Here is a 17,728-nt window from a genome sequence, read left to right as displayed (position 1 = left end):
ACAATACCGATTGGTTTTCGATTTGGAACAAGGGCCATCTTATTGAACTCCCGTAACCACTGATCTAGGATCTGTTCATCCTCCCCAATTCTAACCTTAACCATCGTTGGGAAAAACGCTAAACTGAACCTAGATAGACGTCTAAGTGCAACTTCATGCTTTATGCTCTGAATCAACCCATTTGTTTTGAGAGCGCTAGCTGGCTGTCAGAAGTGACGGAGTAAGGGAGGGAGGGGAATAGGGTGGACAGACACCGCTAGCCAACAGAGGGGGTGGCGTTTGATTCGGTAAAAACCGAGATTGAACGAACGGACTGTGTAACCGACGAAACTGCCCCTTTAAATCAGGAATACAGCGCATTCGGAGGTGAGTTGGGAAATATCACTCTATTTTATCTGTTTATATCACCTCTTTACAGAACCGTGTACTTATTTGCGGTTTATGTGCTCATGCCTTCCCTTTTTTGGTCATGGAAAAGCAGCGTTTATGGGGAAGAGAGAGTCACGAATTCGGGTTTCCCAAGGCAGGGCGGAGAGAGAGGGTGGGGAGGAGAGAAACTGGGGGACAGGGTCTGTGGGAGAAACGTTATCAAAACGTCGGTAGCGCACGCTGTAGCTGATAGATCAGAGGGAAGCAGCGATGTCTAAACAGCTGGATGTTTTATTGAGGGAAGTGTCAAATTTGCATAATAGGCTATTTGCAAGACATGCATTATTTCCAACAGGCGAATCGCGTCCATAAGCATTCTAACGACATGTCAACAACCTATTCTCCGGCTGAGATTCGACTATGCAGTAGGCCTATTACCGTAGTAGGCCTATACGTGCGTGTGCGCGCGTGGCCAAGGAATAGGACACTGTTTCATCCGTCAAAATGCCCGCATTCTGTTTTAAATCGGTAGAACAGGCTGACAGGCATGCGGGGACAACACACACACACACACACACACACACACAAACACACACACACAGAGAGACCCATGTAGTCCATTGTTGGGAATTTACGCGTGTCGCGTCAGCTATAGGGTCCATATTGGATTCTCAGCCATTTCATTTGCCTACCAGTGGAATTGCCATGAACTGATAAATACCGTCAAATCAATACCGTGTATTGTCTAATCATGTTAGCCTACTAATGTGATGGTCTATACTAGCACACTGTACAAGACACGACGATACTGTTTATAACTGGCTATTCTTTGGCCTATAGGCCTGGATATAATTCGGAGTGTCGAAAAATAAATCATATAGGCTGTCAAACAATGCTTCAGGTCACTTACCCTTTGTCTGGGAATGAGAGAATATACCCTCCTTAGGAAAGTTTGAAACTAGTTGGAACATCAACAGGCGTATGAAATGAGCTCTGTGTTAACAGGCGGGCTATAGGCCTAACGTTTCTGAAACGTTTTAACGGATATGACAGCATGTATGACCGTTTTCCTTGCATGCCTTACATTTTATCATGCACATTTACTGCCTTTAAACTGTCAAACCTTATATATAGTTAGTAGCTCATACATAATGTTCTCTCTCTCTCTCTCTCTCTCTCTCTCTCTCTCTCTCTCTCTCTCTCACACACACACACAGCCCTAATTAGAGCCATTAATCTCAAGGTCCTCCACAGTAGAGTAATTACAGCAGGACTCCTGAGAGAGAGAGAGAGAGAGTGAGAGAGAAAGAGGGAGGGAGAGGCACATATTTTCTGGTGAATAGTTTGGTACAGTACTTTATTCTACAGCCCTGTGACAACGTGAATGTATTGAAACTATGGGAACTTTCTAGCACATGACACAATTAACTTGTTTCTGTGAAAGAAAGTTATAAATTACTATGTAGTTGAAACGTGTATATGACTATAACATAATAGTCACCAAATGTTAAATCTACAGTACCTTCATCACTCCAGTATCCCTGCTCATTGTACATATGGTATTGGAACTGACCCTGTATAAAGTATGTTTACTTACTTATTGTGTTCTCCATATTTCTTCTTATTTCTCATTTGTTTTTTTTCTAGTATTACATTGTTATTGATTATCGCATTGTTGGGTTTTGAGTCTGCAAGAAAGCTATTTCACTGTACTGTGCATGTGATATTAATAATGTCAAACTTCTCCTCTGCAGGAGGTGAAGGTTTACAGCTGACCATCAGACCTGAGGTCACAACCACTCCTGTCCATCTGACCTGAGGTCACAACCACTCCTGTCCATCTGACCTGAGGTCACAACCACTCCTGTCCATCTGACCTGAGGTCACAACCACTCCTGTCCAGCTGAGTGACCCAACTCACCTCGTCAGTCCTTCCCCTGCAGACACACCTGCCCTACCTGGTACACCTGTCTACCAACCCAACACACACCTGCCCTACCTGGTACACCTGTCTACCAACCCAACATACACCTGTCTGGCCCTTGGTGCAGACTGGCCCTCCGATCTGCACACCATCCGCAAGGTGTGTGTGTGTGTGTGTGTGTGTGTGTGTGTGTGTGTGTGTGTGTGTGTGTGTGTGTGTGTGTGTGTGTGTGTGTGTGTGTGTGTGTGTGTGTGTGTGTGTGTGTGTGTGTGTGTGTGTGTGTGATTTAGGACAGTAAATGTACATTCAAGCCTGAGGGGGAAAAAAACGCGATGACTGAAGCAGAAACCACATGAGGGCAGTATAAAGCTGCTTTTAAATTATTTATTTCTCTCCCCCTTCTTTTCTCCCCTCCCCCTCTCCATAGTGGGGGTGTGTGTATTGATGGATCAGGATGTCAACCAATAACAACATCGCGCAGGCCAGGAAACTGGTGGAACAACTGAGGATCGAGGCAGGGATCGAACGTATTAAGGTGTGTGTCAACGCTAAGGTTTTTATTAGCATGTAAGGATCAGTCCACTGTAAGAAGCAATCCACTGTAAGGATCAGTCCACTGTAAGAAGCAATCCACTGTAAGAAGCAGTCCACTGTAAGGAGCAATCCACTGTAAGGATCAGTCCACTGTAAGAAGCAATCCACTGTAAGAAGCAATCCACTGTAAGGAGCAATCCACTGTAAGAAGCAATCCACTGTAAGAAGCAGTCCACTGTAAGGAGCAATCCACTGTAAGAAGCAATCCACTGTAAGAAGCAATCCACTGTAAGGAGCAATCCACTGTAAGAAGCAATCCACTGTAAGGAGCAATCCACTGTTAGAAGCAATCCACTGTAAGGATCAGTCCACTGTACGGTTCAATCCACTTCTAAGAAGCAAACCGCTGTAAGGAGAAGTCCACTGTAAGAAGGAATCCACTGTAAGGAGCAATCCACTGTAAGGAGCAATCCACTGTAAGAAGCAATCCACTGTAAGAAGTAATCCACTGTAAGGATCAGTCCACTGTAAGAAGCAATCAACAGTAAGGTGCAATCCTCTGTAAGGAGCAATCCACTGTAAGAAGCAATCCACTGTAAGGAGCAATCCACTGTAAGGAGCAATCCACTATAAGGAGCAATCCACTGGAAGGAGCAATCCGCTGTAAGAAGCAATCCACTGTAAGAAGCAATCCACTGTAAGGATCAGTCCACTGTATGTAACGAGCAATCCACTGTAAGGATCAATTCACTGTAAGGAGCAATCCACTTTAAGGAGCAATCCACTGTAAGGAGCAATCCACTGTAAGAAGCAATCCACTGTAAGAAGCAATCCACTGTAAGGAGCAATCCACTGTAAGGAGCAATCCACTGTAAGAAGCAATCCACTGTAAGGAGCAATCCACTGTAAGGAGCAATCCACTGTAAGGAGAAATCCACTGTAAGGAGCAATCCACTGTAAGGAGCAATCCACTGTAAGGAGAAGTCCACTGTAAGGAGCAATCCACTGTAAGGAGCAATCCACTGTAAGAAGCAATCCACTGTAAGGAGCAGTCCACTGTAAGGAGAAGTCCACTGTAAGGAGCAGTCCACTGTAAGAAGCAATCCACTGTAAGAAGCAATCCACTGTAAGGAGCAGTCCACTGTAAGGAGCAATCCACTGTAAGGAGCAATCCACTGTAAGGCGCAATCCACTGTAAGAAGCAATCCACTGTAAGGAGCAATACACTGGAAGAGCAATCCACCGTAAGGAGCAATCCACTGTAAGGAGCAATCCACTGTAAGGAGCAATCCACTGTAAGAAGCAGTCCACTGTAAGGAGCAGTCCACTGTAAGGAGCAATCCACTGTAAGGAGCAATCCACTGTAAGAAGCAATCCACTGTAAGAAGCAATCCACTGTAAGGATCAGTCCACTGTAGTAAGAAGCAATCCACTGTAAGGATCAGTCCACCGTAAGGATCAGTCCACTGTAAGGATCAATCCACTTTTAAGAAGCAAACCTCTGCAAGGAGAAGTCCACTGTAAGAAGCAATCACTGTAAGAAGCAATCCACTGTAGGGAGCAATCCACTGTAAGAAGCAATCGACTGTAAGGAGCAATCCACTGCAAGGAGCAATCCACTGTAAGAAGCAATCCACTGTAAGGAGCAATCCACTGTAAGGAGCAGTCCACTGTAAGGAGCAGTCCACTGTAAGGATCAGTCCACTGTAAGGATCAGTCCACTTTTAAGAAGCAAACCACTGTAAGGAGAAGTCCACTGTAAAGAAGCAATCCACTGTAAGAAGCAATCCACTGTAAGAAGCAATCCACTGTAAGGAGAAGTCCATTCTAAGGAGCAATACACTGTAAGAGCAATCCACCGTAAGGAGCAATCCACTGTAAGGAGCAATCCACTATAAGAAGAAGTCCACTGTAAGAAGCAATCCATTTTAAGAAGCAATCCACTGTAAGGAGCAGTCCACTGTAAGAAGCAATCCACTGTAAGAAGCAATCCACTGTAAGAAGCAATCCACTGTAAGAAGCAATCCACTGTAAGGAGAAGTCCATTCAATCAAGGAGCAATCCACTGTAAGAGCAATCCACCGTAAGGAGCAATCCACTGTAAGGAGCAATCCACTATAAGAAGAAGTCCACTGTAAGAAGCAATCCATTTTAAGAAGCAATCCACTGTAAGGAGCAGTCCACTGTAAGAAGCAATCCACTGTAAGAAGCAATCCACTGTAAGAAGCAATCCACTGTAAGGAAAAGTCCAATGTAAGAAGCAATCCACTGTAAGGAGCAATCCACTGTAAGGAGCAATCCACTGTAAGGATCAATCCACTGTTGCCAAAGCATCACATATCCCTCTCCCTGCCTCCTTTCTCTCTCCACTCACCCTATCCCCCTTCTCTCCCTCTACCCCCCACCCCCTCTCTCTCTCTCTCTCTCTCTCTCTCTCTCTCTCTCTCTCTCTCTCTCTCTCTCTCTCTCTCTCTCTCCCCAGGTGTCTAAGGCAGCGGCAGACCTGATGAGTTACTGTGAGCAGCACGCTCGTAACGACCCGCTCCTCGTTGGCATCCCAACGTCAGAAAACCCTTTCAAAGACAAGAAACCCTGCATCATCCTATAGCTTCCCACTCATCTCTGCACATCAGACACACACACACACCTCTGCCCACACACACACTCCCACTGGCTGACTGCAACAGCCAACAATGCCCAGCTCTGTCAAGCTATACATACAACACACACACACCCACACACACCCACACACACACACACACAGAGAAACGAAATAGCCACTCTGGAAAAGCGCCATACTCAATAGCCACAGCTAGGGGGCGGTGTCTGTGTTCAGACCACATTGCCACATTAGTGATATTAGCCCTGAGTTGTGTCTCTGTGATGCTGAAGGTAAGCCTGCACTAACATGCAGCCCTAACTGATACTGGTTACTGACTCACCCACAGAGATAGTGACGCTCAAGTGGAGATGACAGATTTACTTCAAAAAGGGATTAGGACAATTATCTTAATAGGAATCCACAGTCGCCTACATGAAGTTGTAGGCTGATGTATAGCATGTATTTTAGTGAATCAATGATTTATTGATTCATTGATTAATCGATTGATTGATAGCAGTATCTGTTGAGGTGGGGGTTTATGTGTGACCAATCTGGTGTAAAACCTGGGTCGTTCGTGTGATACAAGCTGTGTTAGCCCTCTCAGCTAAAGCCTAACCATTATCCGTGGAAGTTAATATAAGTCTTCAGGTCTCAGGCATGGTTACCCATCACTAAAGCACCGTGGCTATACACGGTGTGTTTGTTAGCCATATAGTGGCTGACTTGCCACTGACTTGCTAAGTATCACAATGGGGATGGCCCCTTCCTGAAACCTTGGGTCAACGGTAATGTCCGTGTTTCCACAAGACAACATGGCATTGTAAACACTGAGCAGGTTGGTACATGCTGCATATGTACCCACTGTGTTTAAACCCGGATCATCTGCAATGCCACAAGACTGTGTTAGCCCACTGAGCTAAAGCATAGGCCACATACACTCCCACTCTAGTGACGGTTATCGATCAAAAGTGTTACTGCTTTGGTTTTGATTTCTTGGTCAGTGGGTTTTCTATCGGCCAAAACTCCAGCTGTGTCGACTTGTGGAGTAAGTTGCCCCTATATACTGATCTAAGATCAGTCTTGTGTTTTCCCTCTAATGGTAAAGGTTAGGATTTAGAGAGGGTAATCTGATGCTAGATCTGTCTAAAAGGCTGCGTTTACATAGGCAGCCCAATTCAGATCTTTGTCCACTAATTGGTCTTTTGGCCAATCAGATCAGTTCTTTTTCCCAATAATTGGGCAAAAGATCAGAATTTAGCTGCCTGTGTAAACGCAGCCTAATGAAAATTCTATCTTGAGTACTGAGAGGCTAACTGTTCAAGTTTTTAACCCCAGAAGTATATATATATGTTTTTTAATTACTTATCGTTTCAATATTTTGTGAATTTATTGCCATACAGTTAGCAGATACTGTAGGTTTCCATTCACTCCTTAACTTACACTTGAGGCAAAAGTTTACCTTAACCACAGATCTAGGATCAGATTAGCATCCCCAATCTTAACTTGAACCATAAGGGGGGTGTACAAATATCTGATCCTATATCAGTGGTTAGATACATCACTAGTTCTGACAATGAGAGCAAGCATCAATTCATGGGCTTTGCTTATTGGCTCATCATGTGTTCTATTGAGGAACAAGAGCGAATTACAAAGTGGTGTCCCGTGTCCCCACCTCCACAGTCCTATTCCTCTACTCCCAAACCAAACTTGATTGTAAAAAATGTAAAAGACACTAGAGAAAATAAAAACAAAAGTGTATAAACTTTCTTTAAGCCATGTGCAGAAGTGATACGTTTTGAGAGTAGCTGTTTTGGGTTTGGTTTGAGTTTCTTTCTAAATGGAAGCAGGTCAGTCGAGTATTATTATCGAACTGTACAGTGTTTGTAAGATAAAACCTAGGCCAGAAATCAATCAAAGTGCATTAAACTTTTTCCACCCCAAAAAAACAAAATGCGCTTTAATTGAATGTCAGCCTGTTGCAGAATCTTTTCTGTGGATGTTCAATTTTTGTGTAAATGTTTCCCTTCTGTCAGAATTTTGTCTGTCTCCTCATTCAGCTTGAGGCAGGTTCACACACACACACACACACACACACACACACACACACACACACACACACACACACACACACACACACACACACACACACACACACACACACACACACACACATAGCACACATTTAGCACACACACACAGTCATGTGTGCATACATTCCCTAGTGACCAAATGGGGAGCCAACCACATCTACATAGCAGTGAAGCGGCCGCTACCAACTAGCATAGGACCACCTTCTTATACACAGGAACAGCACTGTGAGAAACAAACTTGAACCATTAAATCACTGTCTCTCTCTCACACGCACACAGACAGACACACACACACAGTTTCCTAATGTCTTTTAAATGTGATTATCTGAGGGAGAATATTGTTATTTCTTAATTCATTCATTCCACGGACGGTTATTTTGATTAATTGGTTGTTTGATTGATTGGTTGATTGATGGTTTGCCTTGTTGTGGTGTATTGTGTTGTATGCTGGTTAGGACCAGGAGTTTTACCTGGTCAAGTCACATGGTCAAGAACAACATTCTAGCCCTAGACTTAAGAATAGTTGAGAGTATTTAAGTGAACAGTCTTAAAAGAGGACACAAAGCTCTAGAATGGAAGTCTTGTGGTGCTCCCATTCCCACATCATTCACTATAGCTGATCTAGGTCAGTTTCAAGTTTTCTCCCACTAAAGATTATGTCAGGATTTGGGGAATGAAATCTGATCATAGGTCATACCCAGAGCAGAACGCTAGAACCCTAAAACAAAATTCTGTCCCTAGACACTGATCTCAGGTCTGTTTTACCTGGACTCATCATTGTGTTTTATTTATCTCCTGTGTATGTATATACAGTATGTATCTCTGGTAACACTTTGTTTTACAGTCTCCTTTAACTTGGTATTTGCTTATAAATAACATGGTAAAAACATCTGTTTCGTTGCAAGCGAGGACTATTTGGTCCCAGGTTGAAAGTCCCCATTGTTACCACAATGTGTTCCTTCCGGCTGGGACAGGACTGTAAAGTCAAGCGTTACCGTATATTTTTGCCTTGATTAATTGTGAATGATCAGTTATAGATTATGAAGGAAATGTAATATCTATTTTTTTGTATCTGGTCGCTCTGATGTGCCATAACTCATGTTTTCTTGCACACTGTTCATATTTTACAGTTAAATACTTTACTGTTAAGACTTTACTGTTCATATTTTACAGTTAAATACTTTACTGTTAAGACTGTACTGTTAATATTTTTTTGTGGATATTGCTGTTAAAAAAAAGATGATATTGAAAAAGTAGACAACATGAATAAAAATATAATAACGCCCGTGTTGTTCTGACCTGTCGCTCCTCTTCTCACACACACACACACACACACACACACACACACACACACACATCCACACCTGAGAATTGTACAGGTCATTTTAATGTGACCATAGACGTTTCTCTAGCCTCAGATAGAATTACAGCTCATTGTCAATTAAATACCATTATGTTATATTTCTAAGCCATGAATAATTCCCAGTCTTCTATCCTACTGTAGAAGCCCTGGATTTCCTGACATGACTTGTGGAGGGAAGGCTACAGGCTGTGCAAGTTGCACTCCCTCTTCCGGGCTGCACATCGAGAAATGCAACTAAAAAAAAGAAGCTAACCCCGCCCACCCGCGTGCCAGAAGAGCTCTATCAAGCGTATTAGCGGCCCTTTCCTGTATTGAAAACAAAAAGAAAGGCAAGTTGAGTGACTCAAAGCAGCCGAAGTTTCGGTTTTAAGAAAAGGAAAGCTTGAAGCGTCTCTGTTTTATACTGCGCGACCTGGATGTTGTGATTGATTATATAGTTGTTGTGAATGATTGAAGCCCAGCAGCCCACTGCATTAGAATAATTCTATTTCTAACACGATCATCAGTTACAAACGGTAAGATCACCTACATCATAACAATCTAAAGAAAGCGCTTCAAAATAAGTAATTCTAACAGATATTTGTGTGGTAGCATCTATGAAAATATGAGTTTGTCCACTCTACATTCCTTTCGCTCTTTCCTCGCTGTGTGTCTGTCTATACAGCGAGGTGAGGTTCATCAGTATGATGTGTTTCTGTTACTATTGCTGGTCTTTCTACCTCAGGTCCTTAGTGACATAATGAGTGTTGTGACGTCCAGTCTGTCAGTAGAACAGGAGAAGAAGCTGCTGTCTCTGTTCGGCCATGTCAGACTCCACCTGCTCTACAAAGGTTTGTCAGAACAATGGACTTCATTTTAATGGCATCTTTAAAAAACATTTTTTTTAAGGAGATTCATTTTATCAGGCCAGATACCAGCAATGCAGGCAGAACAAAGCAATTAGGTCAGTAAAATGTAATAAAGTACTTTTCTATTATATTTTGTTCTGCTCAAAGCCAGTGTCCACAGCTACATGCATTCAGCCTTCCACAACCGCTGTGATGGCCAGGGACCCACCGTACTTGTGGCCTACAACAAGGCTGGGTTTGTTTTCGGAGGTTACATCAGTAAGAACTACGCCCAGACTGGACAGGTGATCAACGATGGTAAGGCCTTTCTCTACAGCATCACTGACCAGAGAGTGTGTCCAGTACCGATGGCCAGTATGGTTTCACAGATGGAAAGAATGGTCTTAATGTTGGTGCCATGTGGTTTCTTAATAATAACACCTCTACAGTTCAAATTGTTGCAGGGAACAGCTACACCTTTGAAGGGGAAGAGATGCATGGCAATGACCTGCAGCTGACAGAGTGTGAGGTGTACAGGGTGGAAGGTGAGTGGTCATTTATAGCCACTACTCCCTAGGCACTACTGAAACAGTTGGATACATGTGACCAATATGGCAATATATTAAAACCAGTCAGAAGGCAATGTGAATCTAATCAAATGTTATTTGTCACATGCGCCAAATACAGGTGTAGGTAGACCTTACTGTGAAATGCTTACTTTACAAGCCCTTAACCAACAGTGCAGTTCAAGAAAGAGTTAAGGAAATATTTATTAAATACAGTTTTTTTTTTGTGTAATAAAAAGCAACACATAATGTAATGAACACAGAGAGATGGTTTCAAGTGCAGGGCGCAGCAGGTGTTTATTGCAGAGGACCACAGGAGGAGGCAGGTAGCTGGGTCCAGGGGCAGGCAGAAGGTCATACACAGAGGGTCCAAAAGGGCAACAGTACAGGCAGGGAAAAGACTAGTAACGTAGTCCAGGAGATCAGGCAATAGGTAGATAATAGGAAATCCAATAGGCTAAAATACAGGCAGGGAATAGGCGTCATAGTAATGCAGACAAAAACTATCATACACGGGAGGAGTAAATCACGGGGAAAACCAGAGCTTTGAAGGACGTATGTCACATGTGATAATGACATACAGGTGTGTGAACAGGTGATTAGAATTCAGGTGATTGGGATCTGGAGAGTGAGCTGCTTTCAGGGGATCTAGGTGTTTGCGGGTGTGAGCTGGAAGCAGACATTACACATAACAATAACACGGCTATATACAGGGGGCACCTGTTCCCGAGTTAATGTTTGAGGGTACAGGTTAGTCGAAGTAATTTGTACATGTAGGTAGGGGTAAAGTGAATAGTGGCCATTTGATTAATTGTTCAGCAATCTTATGGCTTGGGGGTAGAAGCTGTTATGAAGCCTTTTGGACCTAGACTTGGCGCTCCGGTACCGCTTGCCATGCGGTGGCAGAGAGAACAGTCTATGACTACGGTGACTGGCATCTTTGACTATTTTTTTATCCTTCCTCTGACACCGCCTATTATATAGGTCCTGGATGGCAGGAAGCTTGGCCCCAGTGATTGTACTGGGCCGTTCGCACTACCCTCTGTCGTGCCTTACGGTCAGATGCCGAGCAGTTGCCATACCAGGCGGTGATGCAACCGGTCAGGATGCTCTCGATGGTGCAGCTGTATAACTTTTTGAGGATCTGGGGACCCATGCCAAATCTTTTCTGTCTCCTGAGGGGAAAGAGGTTTTGTCGTGCCCTCTTCACGACTGTCTTGGTGTGTTTGGACCAGGATAGTTGTTGGTGATGTGGACACCAATGAACTTGAAACTCTCGACCGACTCCACTACAGCCCCATCGATGTTAATGGGGGCCTGTTCGGCCCTCCTTTTCCTGTAGTCCACGATCATCTCCTTTGTCTTGCTCACATTGCGGGAGAGGTTGTTGAAGCAATGAGTGTATTGATTAAATCCGTTTTTTTTTTTTGGTCTCAATTTCTGGCAGACTGTGGAGACCTTATGAAGACTCCTTGGAGGGAAATTGACTGGGAAGGATATAGGTATCCTGTCTGTTAAATCTCAAAAGCAATACAAACATCATAATACTATGCAACTAGTGATGCATCTAGTACCACTTCTGCTGTTCCAATATACTTAAATCATTCAATCCAGTCTGTCACCCATCTCTCTCTCTTCCTTTCTCCATCCATCTCTATCATTAACAGCACCAAGGAACGCCTGATGGACTATATCAAGAACTATAAGCCTGAGGTAAAGTCTGTGTTCCAGGCCAGAGTTCTGCTGGTGGGTCCGGTCGGGGCCGGCAAGTCCAGCTTCTTCAACTCCATCAACTCTGTCTTCAAAGGACATGTTACCGGGCAGGCTAACACCGGCAGCGCAGGCACCAGCCTCACCACACAGGTACTGTTTGTTTGCCCGCATGAGTGTGTGTGTGTGTGGTTGTGGCTTAAAGATGCAGACTGGGATCTTAAAGGACAATTCTGTCACTTTTCACCTCGTATTTATTATCTCCAGCCCCATATCAGTGTCTACTTATGGGCAAATTGCATGTTTCTATGATCTGTGATTTTAAAAAGAAATGTCTTAAAAAATACTTCTCTGTGACACCACGGGGTAGGATTAAAAGTCAAGAAAACCTGCAGTGAGTTTCTAGCCAGAAGGAGGGTATTTTCTTGCTCCCCACAAATCTCATAGTTGTTTGAAAACCGCTGTTTACGTTTTATTGTATTTTTTTTTGATGTCATCAGGTAGAACTTTATTTTTAAATTTTTTATTGAATTTTAAAACATACTATCTACCTGCAGTGAAGCCGCTCAACATTTACATTAAGTATAGTCATCTAGCAGAAACTCTCATCCAGAGCAACCCACAGGAGCAAACAGGGTCAATGGCACATCTACAGATCTCCCGAATCGGGGACCCGAACCATCGACCCGAACCATCGACCTCCCAGCCACTGGCCCAATCTCCCAACCGCCAGGCCACCAACCATCCAAGACCCCCCCGCCAGCCCCCCTCTCCCGTTTTGGCTCATGAGCACCACTTTCAAAACTGTCTGAAATTATACAAGAACATCCCTATTGTACTGGACTTAGCATTCCACATATCTCTCTCTGTAGTTCCGTACCTACAGCATCAAGGCAGAGCAGGGTGGGAAGGCTCTCCCTCTGGTCTTGTGTGACACCATGGGTCTGGAGGAAGGACCCAGCGCAGGGCTGGATATAGACGACGTCAACGGTATCCTGAAGGGCCACGTACAGGACCGGTAACAGGTGTGTAGAACTGGCAAATGGTAGCAGTGGAGGCTGTTGGAGGAAGATAGAATGAATAGAAATGTATCAACAAGACTATTTCATGTGTTTGATACCAATCATTCCAGCCATTACAATGAGCCTGTCATCCGAGTTAAAGTAGAACCAGCCTCATGTTAGGGAAAGCATGTGGTTGATAGTACAGTAGCAGTATATTTATCTTGGGGGCTGATGTCCTGTTTCTCTCCCCCAGTTCAACCCGTCCATGTCTGTCCAGACAGATGGTGTTGGGTTCTGTAAGTCACCCAGCCTGAAGGACACGATCCACTGTGTGGTCTACGTACTGGATGCCTGCAAGTTCACTCTGCTCTCTGCCAAGATGGTGGACAAGCTCGCCGCCATCCGCAAGGGGATCAACAAGCTGGGTAAGGAAGGAAGTGAGTGCGCGCGGGGGTTTACATGTCTGTGTATGTGTGTGTTCATGTGTGTTTTGTCACTAGGTGTTCCCCAGCTGGTCCTGCTTACCAAGGTGGATGAGGCCTGTCCTCTAGTGAGAGAGGACCTGACCAACATCTACCTGAGCCACTACATAGAGAGGATGGTGAGTGCATGGCTGAGTCTGGAACCCTATTCTCACATAGTACACCATGTTTATTTAACTACAACCGTGTGTGTGTGTGTTTCAGACCCGTGAGGTGAGTGTGTGTCTGGGTGTGTCCCAGTCCTGTGTCCTGCCAGTGAAGAACTACAGTCGTGAGCTTGAGCTGGACGTCCACACAGACATCCTCCTGCTCACTGCCGTGGTCCAGATGCTTCGCTACTCTAACGGCTACTTTGATGACATCTATCAGGCTGGGGACCAGAAGTCTGAGTGGCTAGGGTTGTAGGTGTGATACTGATCTGAAGTCAGTTTGGGATTTTACCTTCTAATAGTTAAGGATAGGATTCTGGGGAATACACTGATCCCAGATGTGTTTCAAAGGCAACTTTTAGTTATCGCTTTATAAACCTTTTTATCTTAATTCTCCGAGACTATTCCATTCGGACTTTTCCCAGTTACAATTTAAACTGAGTATATCAAACATTAGGAACATCTTCCTAATATTGATGTTCTTTAGGTGGTGGACACACGGGAAATTGTTGAACTTGAAAAACCCAGCAGCGTTTCGGTTCTTGACACAAACCGGTGTGCCTGGCACCTACCCCATTTAAAGGCACTTCAATCTTTTGTCTCTCCCATTCACCCTGTGAATGGCTCACACACACAATCCATGTCTCAATTGTCTCAAGGCTTAACAATCTTATTTAACCGGTCTCCTCCCCTTCATCTACACAGATTGAAGTGGATTTAATAAGCAACATCATTAAGGGATCATAGCTTTCACCTGGATTCACCTGGTCAGTCTGTCATGGGAAGAGGTGTTCTTAATGTTTTGTCCACTCAGTGTATATTGTAATTAGATACAATATGTGCATGTAGTATTGTATGGTTGTCTGCAGAGTCTGTACTGCTATTGGTCAGATAAGACATACTGCTCATTGTACTTTGTTCACTACAGTATTTTCATTTTAACAAAACTAAATGCTGAATAAATATCTGTTGCATATCTAGGGCCTGACTCACTCAGACTTGCTCTACAGTTGTCCAAACTTTCATAAAGACCGAGAGAGACATCCAACGTAAGAGACATGTAGAGATGCAGTCATGTACAAACAGCAAACCATTTTACAACAATCATTGAGTAAAAACAGAAGAGTGAATCCTTTTAATGAAATATTTAAGGAGTATGGTAAAAACATGAATCAGTAACAACAATGTTGATCATGTCTTGAATAATGAAAGTAGTGTGATGGAAAATGGTATATTGTGCGAGACAGCCTTGAAAATGTTAATCTTGTCTTATTGTCATAAATATTCCTTGGTTCCTACCTGTGCTTGGTAAAGATATGAGAGCGGGCGACATGAGCCCCTCCTCAGGAGCATCTGGCAGAACGCCCAAAGTATGTTTTAGAAATTAATATAACCAGACACATGCCCGGAATCAACCTTATGAACCATGTCTATCTAATGTGTCTGTAACCAGTATATAAGAGAACTAACAGGACTGCCCTGGGGGAGCTCACTTCAGAACAGTACTTTATGCATCTAAGTTGGACTTTCACCGCCCCAGCTTGCTGTTCATTAACAATGATTCATTTAATATTGACTTTGAGTGTCCCTGTGTTGAATTTCCACAACAGTAGTATATTAGAAGCTGGGGAACAGGACAATAGATGGGGAGCTCCACCTCTGGTGGAGTACAACCTGGCAGAGAAGATAGACACAGACCTACAACATATAGATGGGGAGCTCCACCTCTGGTGGAGTACAACCTGGCAGAGAAGATAGACACAGACCTACAACATATAGATGGGGAGCCCCACCTCTGGTGGAGTACAACCTGGCAGAGAAGATAGACACAGACCTACAACATATAGATGGGGAGCCCCACCTCTGGTGGAGTACAACCTGGCAGAGAAGATAGACACAGACCTACAACATATAGATGGGGAGCCCACCTCTGGTGGAGTACAACCTGGCAGAGAAGATAGACACAGACCTACAACATATAGATGGGGAGCCCCACCTCTGGTGGAGTACAACCTGGCAGAGAAGATAGACACAGACCTACAACATATAGATGGGGAGCCCCACCTCTGGTGGAGTACAACCTGGCAGAGAAGATAGACACAGACCTACAACATATAGATGGGGAGCCCCACCTCTGGTGGAGTACAACCTGGCAGAGAAGATAGACACAGACCTACAACATATAGATGGGGAGCCCCACCTCTGGTGGAGTAAAACCTGGCAGAGAAGATAGACACAGACCTACAACATATAGATGGGGAAGCCCACCTCTGGTGGAGTACAACCTGGCAGAGAAGATAGACACAGACCTACAACATATAGATGGGGAAGCCCCACCTCTGGTGGAGTACAACCTGGCAGAGAAGATAGACACAGACCTACAACATATAGATGGGGAGCCCACCTCTGGTGGAGTACAACCTGGCAGAGAAGATAGACACAGACCTACAACATATAGATGGGAAGCCCCACCTCTGGTGGAGTACAACCTGGCAGAGAAGATAGACACAGACCTACAACATATAGATGGGGAGCCCCACCTCTGGTGGAGTACAACCTGGCAGAGAAGATAGACACAGACCTACAACATATAGATGGGGAGCCCCACCTCTGGTGGAGTACAACCTGGCAGAGAAGATAGACACAGACCTACAACATATAGATGGGGAGCCCCACCTCTGGTGGAGTACAACCTGGCAGAGAAGATAGACACAGACCTACAACATATAGATGGGGAGCCCCACCTCTGGTGGAGTACAACCTGGCAGAGAAGATAGACACAGACCTACAACATATAGATGGGGAGCCCCACCTCTGGTGGAGTACAACCTGGCAGAGAAGATAGACACAGACCTACAACATATAGATGGGGAGCCCCACCTCTGGTGGAGTACAACCTGGCAGAGAAGATAGACACAGACCTACAACATATAGATGGGGAGCCCCACCTCTGGTGGAGTACAACCTGGCAGAGAAGATAGACACAGACCTACAACATATAGATGGGGAGCCCACCTCTGGTGGAGTACAACCTGGCAGAGAAGATAGACACAGACCTACAACATATAGATGGGGAGCCCCACCTCTGGTGGAGTACAACCTGGCAGAGAAGATAGACACAGACCTACAACATATAGATGGGGAGCCCACCTCTGGTGGAGTACAACCTGGCAGAGAAGATAGACACAGACCTACAACATATAGATGGGGAGCCCCACCTCTGGTGGAGTACAACCTGGCAGAGAAGATAGACACAGACCTACAACATATAGATGGGGAAGCCCCACCTCTGGTGGAGTACAACCTGGCAGAGAAGATAGACACAGACCTACAACATATAGATGGGGAGCCCCACCTCTGGTGGAGTACAACCTGGCAGAGAAGATAGACACAGACCTACAACATATAGATGGGGAAGCCCCACCTCTGGTGGAGTACAACCTGGCAGAGAAGATAGACACAGACCTACAACATATAGATGGGGAGCCCCACCTCTGGTGGAGTACAACCTGGCAGAGAAGATAGACACAGACCTACAACATATAGATGGGAAGCCCCACCTCTGGTGGAGTACAACCTGGCAGAGAAGATAGACACAGACCTACAACATATAGATGGGGAGCCCCACCTCTGGTGGAGTACAACCTGGCAGAGAAGATAGACACAGACCTACAACATATAGATGGGGAGCCCCACCTCTGGTGGAGTACAACCTGGCAGAGAAGATAGACACAGACCTACAACATATAGATGGGAAGCCCCACCTCTGGTGGAGTACAACCTGGCAGAGAAGATAGACACAGACCTACAACATATAGATGGGGAGCCCCACCTCTGGTGGAGTACAACCTGGCAGAGAAGATAGACACAGACCTACAACATATAGATGGGGAGCCCCACCTCTGGTGGAGTACAACCTGGCAGAGAAGATAGACACAGACCTACAACATATAGATGGGAAGCCCCACCTCTGGTGGAGTACAACCTGGCAGAGAAGATAGACACAGACCTACAACATATAGATGGGGAGCCCCACCTCTGGTGGAGTACAACCTGGCAGAGAAGATAGACACAGACCTACAACATATAGATGGGGAGCCCCACCTCT

The 17,728-nt window shown here is 44.8% G+C and overlaps 1 protein-coding gene, 1 long non-coding RNA gene and 1 pseudogene across 2 annotated transcripts; 2 read left to right on the top strand and 1 right to left on the bottom strand.

Moving 5' to 3' along the window:
• Positions 1-202: 202 nt before the first annotated feature.
• LOC127914035 (guanine nucleotide-binding protein G(I)/G(S)/G(O) subunit gamma-7-like) lies at positions 203-6,835 on the top strand. The gene is made up of 4 exons (XM_052488784.1): positions 203-366; positions 2,124-2,452; positions 2,721-2,828; positions 5,310-6,835. The coding sequence occupies exons 3-4, from the start codon at positions 2,748-2,750 to the stop codon at positions 5,433-5,435; spliced, it is 207 nt and encodes a 68-aa protein (XP_052344744.1). The 5' UTR covers positions 203-366; positions 2,124-2,452; positions 2,721-2,747; the 3' UTR covers positions 5,436-6,835.
• Positions 6,836-9,134: 2,299 nt separating this feature from the next.
• LOC118373143 (interferon-induced protein 44-like) lies at positions 9,135-14,600 on the top strand (annotated as a pseudogene).
• A 1,442-nt stretch (positions 14,601-16,042) lies between these two features.
• LOC127913756 (uncharacterized) lies at positions 16,043-17,383 on the bottom strand. The gene is made up of 3 exons (XR_008086645.1): positions 17,358-17,383; positions 17,154-17,221; positions 16,043-16,133 (listed from the first exon to the last, which is right to left on the bottom strand). It is a non-coding gene; the product is annotated as an uncharacterized LOC127913756 (long non-coding RNA).
• Positions 17,384-17,728: the final 345 nt, after the last annotated feature.

This window comes from Oncorhynchus keta, chromosome 30, assembly GCF_023373465.1.
Source record: "Oncorhynchus keta strain PuntledgeMale-10-30-2019 chromosome 30, Oket_V2, whole genome shotgun sequence".
Taxonomy (NCBI): domain Eukaryota; kingdom Metazoa; phylum Chordata; class Actinopteri; order Salmoniformes; family Salmonidae; genus Oncorhynchus; species Oncorhynchus keta.
This window is presented reverse-complemented; position numbering and strand designations above follow the sequence as displayed.